The sequence below is a fragment of the Panicum virgatum genome, chromosome 3N (assembly GCF_016808335.1).
Source record: "Panicum virgatum strain AP13 chromosome 3N, P.virgatum_v5, whole genome shotgun sequence".
In the NCBI taxonomy this organism is placed as follows: domain Eukaryota; kingdom Viridiplantae; phylum Streptophyta; class Magnoliopsida; order Poales; family Poaceae; genus Panicum; species Panicum virgatum.
The window spans coordinates 30,170,175-30,187,428 of NC_053147.1; the positions used below are offsets into that span (position 1 = coordinate 30,170,175).

A 17,254-nucleotide genomic window follows, 5' to 3' on the forward strand; every position below is an offset into this window, starting at 1 on the left:
TTGAGAACTTTTTATTCTTCTTTGAGAACTTTTTATTGTTCTTTTTGAGAACATGGTGTCTGAAGTGTATATGTATATAGGACAAAACTCCTAGGAATAAATAAACATAGTAATTGTGTGTAATTGTGTGGATTGAGGTGGAGGAAATTGGATGACGTGTCTGAAAATTCCAATTCTAAACAAATCTAGGCAAATACACAATATTTGATTCACTTTTCTGACCTATGCTAATAAGAAGGGGAAAACAGATATGTTCTTTTTGAACGTCTAATTTATGTCTCGGTTGCACAAAAGGAACAAAAGTAGTGTATTAAAGGCAGAAAAATGATCTAAGATGAATGAGAAGACATTTATTTCAGGATTTAGGATGACCATAGAAAATAGAACTTTTTATTGTTCTTTAAGAACATTTTTTTCTTCTTCTAGACTTTTGTTCTCACTTGCATCCAATTGATTTCCAATATGGACAAATAAATATAACTTGAATTTATATAATTTGAGCCAAGCCCAAATAATATAATGACTGACGTCAAGTTGCTCGTTTCACATGCTACGTGACACAGAAACTACAGAAACTCAAACTGAGCACCACACTCCCGTCTCCTAATCTTCCGAGCACAAAAGAACAGAAGAAAAGATGGAGACGGCATGCCTCCGAAGCCATCGGTGTCGAAGAAGATCCTCCTGGGATAGACGCTGGGAAACACATTCGACGACTGCATGACTATCTTCCTCTCGATCGACTGACAGCTAGTAGTAACGGCGTCCCACACCTCTGGTACTCTCTCAATTTCTCCATCTTATTGGTTTGTTTACCTGCGTAACAAGTGTTGAATATAGTGATTAGATGGATGGTGGTAATATTGGTTGAGGCAATAATTATGAATTTGTATAGGATAAGCCAATTTACATTTACACAAATGTGACAACAACATAATCCTCAAAAAATCATATTTATTACAATGACATGTGCTATATAATTTAGAACTTTATATACTATGAGTAATTTTCATATGTCGTCAACTAAACTTTCATAACCGTGCCAATAAAAATGAACAATATAAGTTTCACTTGATATATGAATAAAATATGAAGTTATTACCACATAATGACTTACTTGAAAGAAAGAATAGTGCTCAGCATCAAGTCTTTGCATAATTCTCTCTCTGATTACGACCAAATATTGCTGATTTTTAGATTCGTCTACCACTTTATCTTGATGTCTCACATGATGAAAAAAATCTTTTAAAAGATTTTTTATTTCGGGTAAATGCATCATTGGTGCCTCAATCTCAATCTCAATTTTTGTTTCAGAATATTATTGTTGAGACTTGAGTAGTGACTGAACCATAATAATACTATGGTCCAAACCAACAATCTCAAAAGCACCAACATCAAAGTGGTCTACAATTTTTGCTGCAAATATCCTCATAGATATGAAGTTAGGTTCAGAACTTCTACATGCCAAAAGATTAACAAGAGTCTTTATAATTTTTGTTGTTGTGGATATCTCTGCCAAAAATTGTTGGTCTTGTGTTGCAACAATTGCATGCATCAATCCCGACCCTTCCAGTCTGTCACCGGCAGATATAGAATTTAGGCAATTGATTGCAAAAGGTTGAATCCTTAAGTCTTCGGCAGAGAGAGAATCCTTGATACATCTTTTGTATGTAGATGTAAAATAGTGATCTATGGACTTATATCCTTGTTTATAATTGAGATTGAGACTCTTTGCTAATCGGAAGCAAAGGATAGGATAAATCAATGACATAAGTTGTCAAATACCATATGCCATGGATGAAGTTAAATGCATAAAAAAATATTCATACTGGATGTAGGTCATTCTCATTGAATAGTGGAATATAAGAAATTGTAGTGAGAAGGCCTGATAATGGCATTTGGATGTTATGTGTAAAGGTTGAGCCATAGAGGAGCAGCAATCCTGATGTTGAAAGGTGAATCCAAATAACAAATGTGATGCCAATGATGAATACCACGTGAAACAATATTTGGACGTTAGCATTCAACTTTGCTTGTATACATTTTATGCCAAGAAGTATGGATACTGTGTAAACAATAACCATGGTTAAGAGTATTATGGCAGCATACAGCCTGTAGTGACCAATAATAACAATTTGGCAACCAACTCCAATGGCTAGTAAGAGTGGAAAACACTCATATATGTAATTATGTTTCATAGCTTTGATGATCTTGGTATATCCGAGTAGGCTTGCCATGAACAAAACAAACATTTGAATTTGAATGTAATCAAGAATAGTTGCACCAGCATATAATGGTAAAAGCATGTTAGAAATCAGTTCCGATATCCGTACTAACATACTTCCACCCTTGATATAATAAGCGAAATCAGAAATTAGGTATAACCTTTAATCGCTTATTGTAACTTTTTTTTAAATAGTTGGTGCGCCCTGAAAAGACATGCATAACATGCATAAGTCTTACATATTTAATTTAAAAGGTACGTATGGTTAATGAAAATCAAAATTAGTCTACCTTATACTTTGAATCATGCATAGTAAATATGCATAATAAACCTTGTCTTGGTGCTCGTTACTGGCTACACTGTACAAAACCAACAGCACTATGGTAAGATATTGGTTTAGCCTTTCAAGAAATCCAAACCACGATATAAACGTGCATGCTCCTTGTTCTACAATGGTCCAAGGATGGACAGTTGGCTTCTTTGCTCCAAAACCTAAAACATGTATAAAACATGTATACATAATTATTATGTTGTCCATTCACAGCTAGGGGTGATATTTGATTGTTGATCTACATTTATTAACATTTATAAGGTAATATTTGATTGTTGATCTGAGAAGAGACAATAAAAGAATGTGATATTTGATTGTTGATAAAAGAGATCGACATATAACATATATATATAGGAATCCAAACAGAACATATATACCACTTGCATTGCAAGGGTGGCAAGAACAAGTAAGGACATCTGTCAATGCACCTTAACACATACACATAGGAAACTAAGATAAGCATAACAAAATGAAAGATCTCATATGCAATTAAGAACCGTGTTCCTCTGAGTCTTTTGAACACATTTTTATTGCATGAGGGCTCCAAAAATAATTTTTTATTAATTATATTAATACGATGTATGTACGCATGTATGTACGCATGCATGCACGCATGCATTTGGAGCCCTCATGCAATAAAAATGTGTTCAAAAGAATCAGAGGAACACGGTTCTTAATTCCATCTGAGATCTTTCATTTTGTTATGCTTATCTTAGTTTCCTTTCCTATATGTTTGTGTTGAGGTGCATTGACAGATGTCCTTACTTGTTCTTGCCACCCTTGCAATGCAAGTGGTATATATGTTCTGTTTGGATTCATATATATATATATATATATATATATATATATATATATATATATATATATATATATATATATATATATATATATATATATATATATATATATATATATATATATATATATATATATATATATATATATCGATCACTTTTATCAACAATCAAATATCACCTTCTTTTATTGTCTCTTCTCAGATCAACAATCAAATATTACCTTATAAATGTTAATAAATATTATAAATGTAGATCAACAATCAAATATCACCTTAGCTGTGAATGGATAACATAATAATTATGTATACATGTTTTAGGTTTTGGAGCAAAGAAGCCAACTGTCCATCCTTGGACCATTGTAGAACAAGGAGCATGCACGTTTATATCGTGGTTTGGATTTCTTGAAAGGCTAGACCAATATCTTACCGTAGTGTTGTTAGTTTTCTACAGTATCACCAGAAACGAGCACCAAGACAAGGTTTATTATGTATATTTACTATGCATGATTCAAAGCATAAGGTAGACTCATTTTGATTTTCATTAACATACGTACCTTTTAAATTAAATATGTAAGACTTATGCATGTTATGCATGTCTTTTCAGGGCGCACCAACTATTTAAAAAAATTATAATAAGCGAGAAAAGGTTATACCTAATTACTGATTTCGCTTATTATATCAAGGGTGGAAGTATGTTAGTATAGATATCGGAACTGATTTCTAACACGCTTTTACTATTATATGCTGGTGCAACTATTCTTGATCACATTCAAATTCAAATGTTTGTTTTGTTCATGGCAAGCCTACTCGGATATACCAAGATCATCAAAGCTATGAAACATAATTACATATATTAGTGTTTTCCACTCTTACTAGCCATTGGAGTTGGTTGCCAGATTGTTATTATTGGTCACTACAGGTTGTATGCTGCCATAGTACTCTTAACCATGGTTATTATTTACACAGTATCCATACTTCTTGGCATAAAATATATACAAGTAAAGTTCAATGCTAACGTCCAAATATTGTTTCACGTGGTATTCATCATTGGCATCACATTTGTTGTTAGGATTCACCTTTCAACATCAGAATTGCTGCTCCTCTATGACTCAATCTTTACACATAACATCCAAATGCCATTATCAGGCCTTCTCACTATAATTTCTTATATTCCACTATTCAATGAGAATGACATACATCCAGTATGGATATTTTTTTATGCATTCAACTTCATCCATGGCATATGTTATTTGACAACTTTTGTCATTATGTCATTGATTTATCCTATCCTTCGCTTCCGATTAGCAAAGAGTCTCAATCTCAATTATAAACAAGGATATAAGTCCATAGATCACTATTTTACATCTACATACAAAAGATGTATCAAGAATTCTCTCTCTGCCGAAGACTTAAGGATTCAACCTTTTGCAATCAATTGTCTAAATTCTATATCTGCCGGTGACAGACTGGAAGGGTTGAGATTGATGCATGCAATTGTTGCAACACAAGACCAATAATTTTTGGCAGAGATATCCACAACAACAAAAATTGTAAAGACTCTTGTTAATCTCTTGGCATGTAGAAGTTCTGAACCTAACTTCATATCTATTAGGATATTTGAAGCAAAAATTATAGACCACTTTGATGTTGGTGCTTTTGAGATTGTTGGTTTGGACCATAGTATTATTATGGTTCAGTCACTACTCAAGTCTCAACAACAATATTCTGAAACAGAAATTGAGATTGAGATTGAGGCACCAATGATGCATTTACCCGGAATAAAAAATCTTTTAAAAGATTTTTTTCATCATGTGAGGCATCAAGATAAAGTGGTAGACGAATCTAAAGATCAGCAATCTTTGGTCGTAATCGGAGAGAGAATTATGCAAAGACTTGATGCTGAGCACTATTCTTTCTTTCAAGTAAGTCATTATGTGGTAACAACTTCCTATTTTATTCATATATCAAGTGAAACTTATATTGTTCATTTTTATTGGCACGGTTATGAAAGTTTAGTTGACGACATGAAAATTACTCATAGTATATAAAATTCTAAATTATATAGCACATGTCATTGTAATAAATATGATTTTTTGAGGATTAGGTCGTTGTCACATTTGTATAAATGTAAATTGGCTTATCATATACAAATTCATAATTATTGCCTCAACCAATATAACCACCATCCATCTAATCACTATATTCAACACTTGTTACGCAGATAAACAAACCAATAAGATGGAGAAATTGAGAGAGTACCAGAGGTGTGGGACGCCGTTACTACTAGCTGTCAGTCGATCGAGAGGAAGATAGTCATGCAGTCGTCGAATGTGTTTCCCAGCGTCTATCCCAGGAGGATCTTCTTCGACACCGATGGCTTCGGAGGCATGCCGTCTCCATATTTTCTTCTATTCTTTTGTGCTTGGAAGATTAGGAGACGGGAGTGTGGTGCTCAGTTTGAGTTTCTGTAGTTTCTGTGTCACGTAGCATGTGAAACGAGCAACTTGACGTCAGTCATTATATTATTTGGGCTTGGCTCAAATTATATAAATTCAAGTTATATTTATTTGTCCATATTGGAAATCAATTGGATGCAAGTGAGAACAAAAGTCTAGAAGAAGAAAAAATTGTTCTCAAAGAACAATAAAAAGTTCTATTTTCTATGGTCATCCTAAATCCTGAAATAAATGTCTTCTCATTCATCTTAGATCATTTTTCTGCCTTTAATACACTACTTAGATTTGAACATGTGTGGATATGAATATTTGTGGATATGAAATGCTTCCTCTCCTTGGTTGTTGCATACTTTAGGAAGGTTAAAGTGCAAGTACAATAACATAGGCTTACTCAATGTGGCATTCCGGGCCAATAATGACGGCGTTGTAACTCCTGTAGCCAGCACAGGGCTGCCTTCCATCCTAGGCTCGCTGGCAATTTCTTCCATCCTAGGCTCGCTGGCAATTTCTTCAATCTCTGACGATACCGGCTCCTTATTTTTGCATGTCATTTTTCCTTCGGCAGCTTCATTTGATCCTAAAAAATTGTCCAAAATTGGGCCATGTCAGAAGAGTACACTCTTCTAGAAATTTGCATATTCAACCAAGAAAAAAAGACATTGTGTATGTAAAAGACATTGGTTGTTGTCACTCGGAATTAGATCGGCAACTAAGTGTTGAGCAACAAAGAGAGGTTCTGAGTTGTTCGATGGCTACGCCAATACTAAGTACCACAAGTCAAAGGAGGAAAAAGAAAAGGACTGGAATATGAAATACGCCCTTTTTCTTGAAAGTGATGCAGTTGGTAAGAAGAAAAGAAATATGGTTTAGATGGCAAATGATATGGAGAGGACGTAAGGACTGCTTAGACACGTGACTGATTTTCAATGTTACCATACACTTATACTATACACTTATATAGGTAATTCGGATGATGATAGTCGTCATAAAAAGAGAAATTAAATTCCCCATGATGTACTACTGTACTACACAAATAATGAACGGAATGTTGTAGGCGGCAAAATAATGAATGGAATGTTGTAAGCGGCAATGCAATTCAACAAGCACACCCATGAAGAAAATGAAGAAAATAAGTAAGCAAATGGAAAGATGAATGAAATGAATAATACTCCCTCCGTTCCAAAATATTGGTCGTTTGACTTTTTTGAGGTCACCGGCTTGTCTTATTTAGAAAAATTTATCAACTTTGTTTATTTTCATTGTGACGTGATATAGCATATAGTATACTTTAATCATGACTTGAAACTTTTCAAATTTTCAAAAAGTTTTTTAATAAGACAAGCCGGTCAAACTTAACCTCAAAAAAGTCAAACGACCAATATTTATTTTGGAACGGAGGGAGTAGTTAAATATACGTACCAGCAGGGAGGATGCGAGGCTGTCCCAGTTCCTCGTTGTCAAACTCTATTATAGTGCAGGTGCCATCTTGTGATGATAGTGCCAGGTATGTAGCATCAGAAGACCTGTGACAAATACAGAAGTTAGTCCCAGTTCGGTTCAGGTATGCAAAGCTCAATTCTTAGCCTATTCTTAGGCTATCTCAAGAACAAGGGCTCATAGATGGCAGAACTCACCATGCAATATCTGTTATAGCAGCATAGTGTAGATTGGCATATATTGTAAGTGGCAGAACACTTTCAGAATCGTACACATACAGAGTTTAAAGTAGCAACAGCAAAAACAACTCTGTAAGGAAGCTCATCAAAGAAGCCATCTGCAAAATCTGTAAGGTTATTCACCTCACTGTAATAGACCTTGGCAAAACAAATAGCCTTCCACGTAACCTGAGTTAGGACGACGTCGTTTAAATAGAACAGGGCAGAAGCGCACTGCTACTGTAGCACTTGGCCCGATGAGTTGTGTGGCAGGTCTGAGTGGCAAGGAAAGAATGTCGATCACTAACATAACTAACATAAAAGAACATAAAAAGAGTATATCTGGCATAAAAACACAAAATAGCCTAGCTCATTAGCTAAAAATATGGTATTTCATATCATTAATAGAGGGAGTACGGAGAGAGTATTACGGCCATGCCTTTGCCAGGCATGTCCTGGTACCTTGAGAGGTCGTGCCTTGACATTATGTAGGAGGAGGACCCTTTGGAAGAAGAAATACCTGATCAATCAAAATAGGCAACCGAACATTATTATGTTACTAGACAGGTATAAAAAAAAGACAAATAAATTCTAGAAATTCTCTAAAGTTTTATCAAATTAATGAATTAAAATAACCCCTAAAGTCACATTTAAATTACCCTATGCCCTTATTAAATAAGATTTAAAACCAACTCCCTAAATTCATATGTAAATTACGTACTCTTTCATTATTAATTATGGTTTAATGTAATTCTTGAATATGCATTTGAATTACATACTCACTTTGTTATTGCTAAAACGATTACAAATATTTAAATTACCTACTATGTTGTTTTACTAAGAAGCTAATGCCTAAATCTAGATTTAAGTTATAAACCTTTATAGCTATTAAAGATGATTCAATTTAATCCACTAAATTTGTATAACCCCAGCCTTTAAGTTTCCATGTCAATTATTAACCATCTCTATCTATATTACTTTTAACATTGGCTATTATGAGAGGAAAAAATGGGATGAATGGACTAAATATAATATATGTATGTACCTGCGGGCAGTAGTAGAAAAGACCCGTCTGGTGACCATGCCAACCTCCGAAAGAAAGATGGTAGTTTCTCATCATCATAGAATAAATGGGATTCAACTACTGGCTGCAAAGCAAATAAGTTTTCATTAATTCAAATTCAAATGCTCTAGCAAAATGAAGCAATGAGGGTTTATGGTAGTTTCTCTTCATGAAATAAATGAAATAAATGAGATTCAAGTGTTGGCTGCAAACAAATGCTCTAGCAAATGAGGGTTTATGTGGTTTATGTGGTATCATACCTCCTTCACCAGTGTGTGCTCACAAACAAAGTTCATGCGTGTGCCTTCTTTGGGCTTATTTGCATATATCTTGCAGCTCCAATCAGAATTCAGCGAAGCAATATATTGTTCCGAAGGATCCCATGCCACGCCCTTAACATGATTCTGATGCCCCCTTAACTCTTGGTGCACCTTGCCTGATGAGTATGAGTGTGACATACAACCCATCCAAGAGAATAATTCGAAATAACCTTCCGATAGTCGATAGTAGGAGGAGTTACCTTTACTAGCATCCCAAACAATGTTCAAAATAACCGGATATGCAACTTATCCCCAAGCTTTTCCAGCAGCTACAAAGGATATATCGGGATATATCCGCAGGATAAATTATTTATCGGCAAGTGTTCACCAAGCAACATTGCAACAAGTATACAGGTTACAGACTTACAGTAAAGCAGCAAACACACCATCAAAGCAGTAAACACAATGTTCAGTAGATAGAGCCATAGACTAAATGATACAAAAAGTTTTTTGTCTTCAACAGATAAGGCATTCAGCCATTGCCTGACAGTCAACATGAAAAATAACTTGATAAACCATGAAGGCATAAACTGATAAAGTGATATTTACATCTACTCATCTCCAGAAGTGGAATATGAAGAGTGGCCATCAATATTTGCTATACCAAATACCAAGTGATAACTGACAATGACAAGCCTACCTATCTAATTCCAAAATCCTCATATTCATGTTCAAGATCTACACATTTGACAGTTAGATACTCATAATCCCATATACACCTTGCTGATTGCTGATTGCTGTACCATCTTGCTGATTGTTATATGTATAAAGTACAAAGAAACTAAGAACTGAAGAAGAACGTACGTAATGGACCTTCTGATTGCTGCCCAGACATGGCTGCTCGCCCAGGCGCTGCTTGCCGACGCGCTCGTGTGTGCCGCCGCGCTCGTGGATTCCGCCGCACGCCGCACGTCGCCGCCGCCGCACTCGTGTGAGAGACTGAGAGGAGATGAGAACTAAGTCAACCAGAGAAGAGAAGCAAGCTAGGGTTCGTGCGGGCCAAAATCAGCCCAGTAGAAGCCCAACATCAGGATATCGGGATAAATGGAGGCCATTTTAGCGTCTAATATCTACGATTATCGGCAAATCCAGTTTAGCGCTAAACATGGCTTATCTTATCCCCGAGCCTGCCGAACTGATATATCCGGATATATCGGCCGATATATCCGGCTATTTTAAACATTGATCCCAAATCACACAAGTGGTGTCAGCAGATGCTGAAACAATAAATGCGCTATCGTGTGACCACTGAAGGTCAAGAACCTTCATGCGATGCAACCTATGTGTGTTATAAATTAACAAGGCCGTTACAATTTAGCAAACTTCGAAAGAAGGCTTCAACTTAAGAAGTGATTAGAGCTCACAGTAACATCTTGTGTACTTGATTCCATGCCTCACTGTAATCACCAGATCGATGTAATTTCCTCACAATAATAGAGCCATCTGTAGGTTACAAAACAGGTACGGCAATTCAGAACCTAGAAGACATGCAATAATCCATCTGATGATCATTATGTGTTAGTGTTCAGTTGTCTTGCCGCAACAAAGACGATGGACAAAACTAGTTCCCCGATGGCTCGCAAGACTAATTATAATTTATAACATGATATATATATATATATATATATATATATATATATATATATATATATATATATATATATATATATATATATATATAGGAGTATGTATACTCCTGTCAAGTTAAGCAGCATACCATCAGCACCGGAGGCAAGATATTCCCCTGAAACCAGGCCAAAACCCCAGAAACGACGTTAGTAGTTATATGTGACTCGATGCAAGTTGCTTTGTATTCAATTGTAAACAACACAAAGAACGAAATCACTCATATAGACTCAAAAGGGAAAAGGAATGCTTGCGGTATTGCCGTTCATACCACAAGGGGAGAAGCGCACGACGTTGACAGCGGAGTTATGTGCGTTGCCGCTGCCGTTGCAGGTCAGGGCAGCCTGAAAGGTGGCAGTGGGGACCTCGTCATCTGAACCACCCGACGACGATATCCCCCAGATCTGGAACAAATTCAAAACTCGTTTCCTCAGGCGGTTTCTAGCTAAGACGGTATTACTAATAGTTAGCCGAATAGATCATATATAGCAGCTAATTAGCTAATAGTGTTGTTGGGTGCAGAAACATGCATGCAATGGCGCCTGACTTGCCTTGATTTCGTGGTCGGCACCGGCAGTGGCGAGACAACCGGAGACGGGGTGGAAGTCGAGGCTGAGCACTTGAAGCTTGCTGTGCCAGTTGACGATGCTCATCCTCCCACCACGCATCGCTGCTTGTGGATCGAGTACCGGTTATGTCGTCGTCTACCACAAGCAAGCAACTAGCAAGCGGCTACCACAAGCAAGCAACTAGCAAGCGGCTCCAGGCAGCGGCTACAAGCTCCTCGTTATACTTGTGGATCGAGTATCACGTTTGCTTGCAACTCCCGCCTCTTGGATACACTTGCTGGGGGTGGGGCAGCAAGCCATGGATCGATGGCGGCGGCGAGAGCGAGCTAGCGGAAGGAAGGGGAAAACTGACCGGCACGAGCGGAAGAATGAAGAGCTAGCGGAAGGCGAGAATAACAGAACGCGAACGCGAATAGCAGAACTAGAACGCATATAAAGGCGAGATAGGCGGAGATGGGGAAGGAAGCACCCATGTTCTCTGGCGCCAGGCTATTATCACTCCTCCTCCATGCTCCATGTCCATGTCCTTAGTCCTGTCCAACGGTGCACGCCGCTAGGCTTCCCAAACTAGCTAAAGAATCTGCCTCTGCCTCGATTGTGAGAGACAACAAAGTTCAGTAGTTTGCATGCATGGTTGATGGCTGCTTTGGAGCTGGCATGTGGACTACGCTTTTGAGACCATGAATGCAAATGAATGAAAAAAATAGTTCCGTGAGTGAACTTTAGCTTGTTTTTAGAATTTCTGTACACGACCGGAGAATAGCGCTAATTAGATTTTTTGTACACAACCAGAAATTATAAGTAAATATCTACATATTTGGTTGAACTGCAATGGTCTGGACATTAGCCCCTTCAACCAGTGCACATCAGGAATATTTAGCAACTTCTTTTTCTAAACTAGATAGTTAGCAGATCAATTTTGTTTGTTCACATTTACCCCTCTGAACCGCTTTACTTCTAATTAATCCTTTCACATCTTTTACCAGCTTCAGTAGCACCCTGCCCTTACCTAAGTCGCAGGCATTCATCCCTCTTGTTGCAGCACCCCTGTTGTATTAAGCTGTGTTATTGGATTTACTTGATAATTAATAAAATTAAATATACTACTGCCCAAAGAATCCAGAGGTGGACAAGAAATCTAGCATATGCTAGAGTAGCCTTGTGCGGCTTGTTTTATGGAATCTCTAAAATAAACTATAATTAACTCATGCTTGCCTGCGACAAGAATGAAGAGCTAGCGGAAGGCGAGAATAACAGAACGCGAACGCGAATAGCAGAACTAGAACGCATATAAAGGCGAGATCGGCGGAGATGGGGAAGGAAGCACCCATGTTCTCTGGCGCCAGGCTATTATCACTCCTCCATGCTCCATGTCCATGTCCTTAGTCCTGTCCAACGGTGCACGCCGCTAGGCTTCCCAAACTAGCTAAAGAATCTGCCTCTGCCTCGATTGTGAGAGACAACAAAGTTCAGTAGTTTGCATGCATGGTTGATGGCTGCTTTGGAGCTGGCATGTGGACTACGCTTTGTGTAGTGAGGAGAGGAGAAGGAGGAGAAGGCACCAGAGGAAGGAGAAGCTGCTTCCTTCTGTTCTCTTCGCCAGTCGCCAGGGTATTCATAGATGGCTGGCTAGAAGAATGGACGCTTTTGAACGGTCATATGCCAAGCTCGTCATGCCACATTCCCGAATTGTGAAAGTCGGCGTGCAGCTGGTTAAGAGAGACAAGGATTGTCGAGGGTTAAGATGCTCATCTATGGCTTTTGAGCTCCGCATTCCCGAATTGTGAAAGTCGGCGTGCAGCTGCATGTCCATTGTCGCAGTTAAGAGAGACACCGTCCAGCAGCCAGCAGCCGATCTCTGCTGCGCAAACGGTCGGTTGGTCTGGCTGCTATGTTTTACCACTCAAATCCTAATCCTAAAATGGCCAGCAATCGTGTGTAATCCTGCTGGAGGAAACATTATTTCAAAGATGACGACGTGTGTTGCCTCTGCCGTTTCAGGCAAGCAGCCGTAGCGAGTTCTCTTACTTTATTGTTTTGTACTTTTGTTTCCATTCAAGTGAACGAACCCGCTTGCGTTAGCGCAGCGTGCAAATTAAAAAAAAACATAGTACTACTCTGTTTACGGATGAGATGAGACAAGCCTGTGTTGTTGATTCAGCTGTTCTGAGTTGTGACCATGATGTTTGTGCCTCCTTGGTTTTCAGGCCTGCGAGCAATAGGCTGTGGGCTCCCTGTATCATTCATGGCCACTATGCTGATCCATCTGTTCCTCAGTTATCCCACTCAGACGGTAAAGTTCTCATGTCCCCTTTCGGCTTTATCTTTGCGCGACTTGGGCATCTCAAACGAGTTGCTGCATCCGAATTCTCCTTCAGACAGTCAGTTTTGGGAAAGTCAGTCACTTCCTCTTCAAACGGCTATCTCAGCTGGAACGATCCTAGAGAAGCTAACGAACGCTAGTATGAGCTCTTGTTGATCAGATTCTCTTTCTGAATTCAGGGATGGTTACCTTCTCCTTTGCTGTTCATCCATATAAAGAACATCCACAAGGGCAAGTACGGGAGCGATTCTGAATCCTATGACACTGAAGGGAGGTATGTACTGATCAAGCTATTATTCCTTCTGAGAGACCTGCAAAGGCATAATGCCATTCCTTCCACCCATAACAACCATATATAACTAGATTTTTACTTGGTCGTCTCGCACAGGTTTGATCCATCGATCGAAGTTCGATGCCATATTCAGCAAGTACGGTCGAACCCATCTGAATGCTTTGACAATACATGAGTTGATCACCATGCTTAAAGGAAACCGCAATGCGTATGATTTTCCTGGCTGGTAAGTCAGACATATAGTTGAACTATAGCAGCATTCTTAACGTTCATCCAAAAATAAAAACTTGTTCATGCATGCGCTTCGATTTTTCGAATGTTCCGTGATCTCGTCCCTTCAGGATCGGTGCTGCGGGTGAATGGTTCTTACTCTATAGCGTGGCAAAGGATAAGGATGGTCTTTTGCAGCGTGAGACTGTCCGGGGCGCTTTCGATGGCAGCCTGTTTGAGCGGCTGCAAGACTACAAGAAATCCTCCTGAATTAATGCACCCAGGGTCAGGTTGTCCCGCCTGGGAAAGGGCAGGCAATACAAAGCAAATTACCATTTGAACTGGCCGGGTGTCACAAAAATGGCATGGTATAATAATTTCAAGCCTTCTCACCCAATTAAGCGACGTGTTAAGGAGGTTTTTAAGCAGTAAGTATTACACTTCTGTTTCACGATATTGTTTGAAGCTTGCCTTGCTACCCCTTTGAAATGTATTTCCTTACCTGTTTGTGACTTCAGTTTCGACCGGAGCAAGTGAGTAGCAGCAGAGACCAAAGTGCAGCGAGACCAAAGTGCAAGACAGCAGCAAGTGAGCAGCCTGGAGCCCTGGATCCATTGGACTCACTCACTGCAAGGGATTGGATTTGACCTTCTACGACGAGCAATTCATCATTAATTCGCTTAGTTTATGAGCCATATCTTAGTGACAGTGACGATGCGTTTCGATGCCAACTTTGTGACTATATTGCTCATGACGACTTTGATTGTTTGATATGTTTATCATAAGTGGTTGACCACCTACTAGTAATTTAAGGAATTTAAGAGGAGGTGATGGATAGTAATTTATAAGGAGAAATCTATGTATGCGCGTTTAAAAAACAAAGTTGGCCGACGCACTATACCAAAATCTCTACTAAAAAGTTGACAATAATAAAGTTAAGCAGCTTCTGTGTTTTACCATGGCAAAAAAAAATCAAAGGATTAAGAAAAAAAGTTAAGAATATTTTAAATAAAAGAAAAAAAAACGATGGCCCGTGTCAGCCCATGGACTGTGACCGTGGCCCAGCGTCCATTGCTAGCATTTTTTGCGTTAAAAAGACAAAAATGGGTTAAAAAGACAAAAATGGGAGAGAAAAAAAAGTTAAGAATACTTTAAATAAAAGAAAAAAACGATGGCCCGTGGCAGCCCATGGACTGTGACCGTGGCCCAGCGTCCATTTCTAGCATTTTTTGCGTTAAAAAGACAAAAATGGGTTAAAAAGACAAAAATGGGAGTAAAATTGGTGCGTTAAAAAGACAAAAATGGGAGTAAAATTTTTTAACAAAAATGGGAGTAAAATTGGCAAGCACATGGTTCGTTTCAATCCGAGGCCGAAGCACCGGCGCCTCGCTAAGCCACACGAGCCTAGCACAGTTTGTGTTGCATGCGGCATTATTTATTCTTTATATTATATTTTTGTATTGACCGAAAATCTTAAATAAAGTATCTATACCAATAATCATGCAATAAAAAGGTAACTATTGTCCCTCCACCAAATGTTGCGGGTTTTTTAGGCTATTTGCAGTAAATCATCAAAAGTGCAATTAAATTTAGAAAATATTCCAGTGTTGATCGAAAATTATAAATAAGTGACTTCACGTGTGGAAGCCGTATGAAAGAAAGAAAGGTCGGCACCTTGTGGAGTTTTTTATCCAAACTTTTTCGAGGAAGCTAAGCGGACATCTGTTACCCCTTAGCTAAATATCATGAATTTCTAAGGCTATTTGTGTATTATTTATTTCTTTCTATAGTAAATCATTAAAAATTCAATTAAATTCATAAAATATTCTCATGTTGACTGAAAATTACAAATAAGTTATCTAGACTAATAACCATGCTATACAAAGGTAACCTCAAGTCTCCACATGAAAAATCATAAATCAAACTAAATCATGTTGAAACTTGAAGGGCTAAAGTGACTTCACGTGTAACCCGTATGAAAGAAATGCGAAATGCAGGCACCTTGTGGGGTTTGTTGTCCAAACTTTTTCATGTAAGCTAAGTGGACATATGTTGCCTCTCGACAAAATATCACAAATTTCTAAGGCTATTTGCATATTATTAATTTCTTTCTATAATAAATCATAAAAAAGTAATTATATTCGTATAATATTCCTGTATGCAAAAAAATTATAAATAAGTTACCTATACTAATAATAAACAAGCTATACGGTGAACTATGATAATCAATCGTTAGAGTAGTGGGTTAATGCACACAACGAGTCAAATGCTGCATCTTGTACGAATAGCCTCAGATGCTTAGCACTTGAAGCTTGCTGTGCCAGTTGACGATGCTCATCCTCCCACCACGCATCGCTGCTTGTGGATCGAGTACCGGTTACGTCGTCGTCTACCACAAGCAAGCAACTAGCAAGCGGCTACCACAAGCAAGCAACTAGCAAGCGGCTCCAGGCAGCGGCTACAAGCTCCTCGTTATGCTTGTGGATCGAGTATCGCGTTTGCTTGCAGCTCCCGCCTCTTGGTTATACATATAGCTGCATGCACCGGAACATTCTCTTTCTCTCTCTGTGGATTTCTCTTGAGTGGTGAGGAGGCACGCGTTCCCCTTCACTTTCCATGGACGCGCCGGCGACAGCAGGCACAGAATAGAAGCGTTCCATCCGAGCACAAGGACTATCTTCTGTGTGGAGCTGAACTGACCGAACTGGCCGGCCGGCGTGCAGCTGATTGTCTGCTGTTAACAGAGACAAAAGTGAGCAGCAGCAGAGAAAGAGAAAGACAGCAGCAAGTGGACTCGGCAGCCGAGGGAGAGGATAAAATCGATGCTGCAAGCCTGCAGTGCAGTGCAGGGACCGAACCGCCGAGCGGGCCCCGCGCTGCACGCAGGATCCAGCGCGGCGGTCACCCACCAGGCAAGGCGCCCTGTGGCGGCGTCACGGCCAAGAGCCCGCGGCAGCTTGTCCGCATGTGGCGCCACGAGGCCACGAGAGAAGAGAACGGCGAGGACCGAGGCCGAGGCCGAGGCCGAGGCCGAGGCCCAGACCGAGACCACACAGTGAAGCGGAGGCCCCCGCCGCAACCCCCGCGCCAGGCAGCCAGGCCAAGCCATCTGCCGCGTTCCCGGGCCTTGCCGCCCAGCGCCCACGCACCAACACGGCAGCCGGCCGCGCGCCCCGCGGACGGGGCCCTGGCCCTTGGCTGGTGTCCGGACTCCGGAGGCGTGGCGGCGTGCTCGGCAGCCGCGCGAGGGCCGCGCGTTCGGCGCCGCGCGGCGGATGGCTGGATCCGGTCCAATTCCGGGGCCGCGGGCGAGCGAGATCGCACCAGCTTTCGGTTTTCAAAATCTTCTCGTGGCCCCCGTGTTCGTTCATCCCCGCTCGCCTGTAGCC

The 17,254-nt window shown here is 39.7% G+C and overlaps 1 protein-coding gene and 1 pseudogene across 1 annotated transcript; one reads left to right on the forward strand and one right to left on the reverse strand.

The window, feature by feature from the left end:
- Nucleotides 1–368: 368 nt before the first annotated feature.
- Nucleotides 369–11,731, reverse strand: LOC120665625 (annotated as a pseudogene).
- A 946-nt stretch (nt 11,732–12,677) lies between these two features.
- On the forward strand, nt 12,678–14,135 carry LOC120667735 (peroxygenase-like). Its single transcript, XM_039947749.1, has 5 exons — nt 12,678–12,771; nt 13,248–13,333; nt 13,543–13,642; nt 13,761–13,881; nt 13,997–14,135. The coding sequence occupies exons 1-5, from the start codon at nt 12,678–12,680 to the stop codon at nt 14,133–14,135; spliced, it is 540 nt and encodes a 179-aa protein (XP_039803683.1).
- The last annotated feature ends 3,119 nt before the right edge of the window (nt 14,136–17,254 follow it).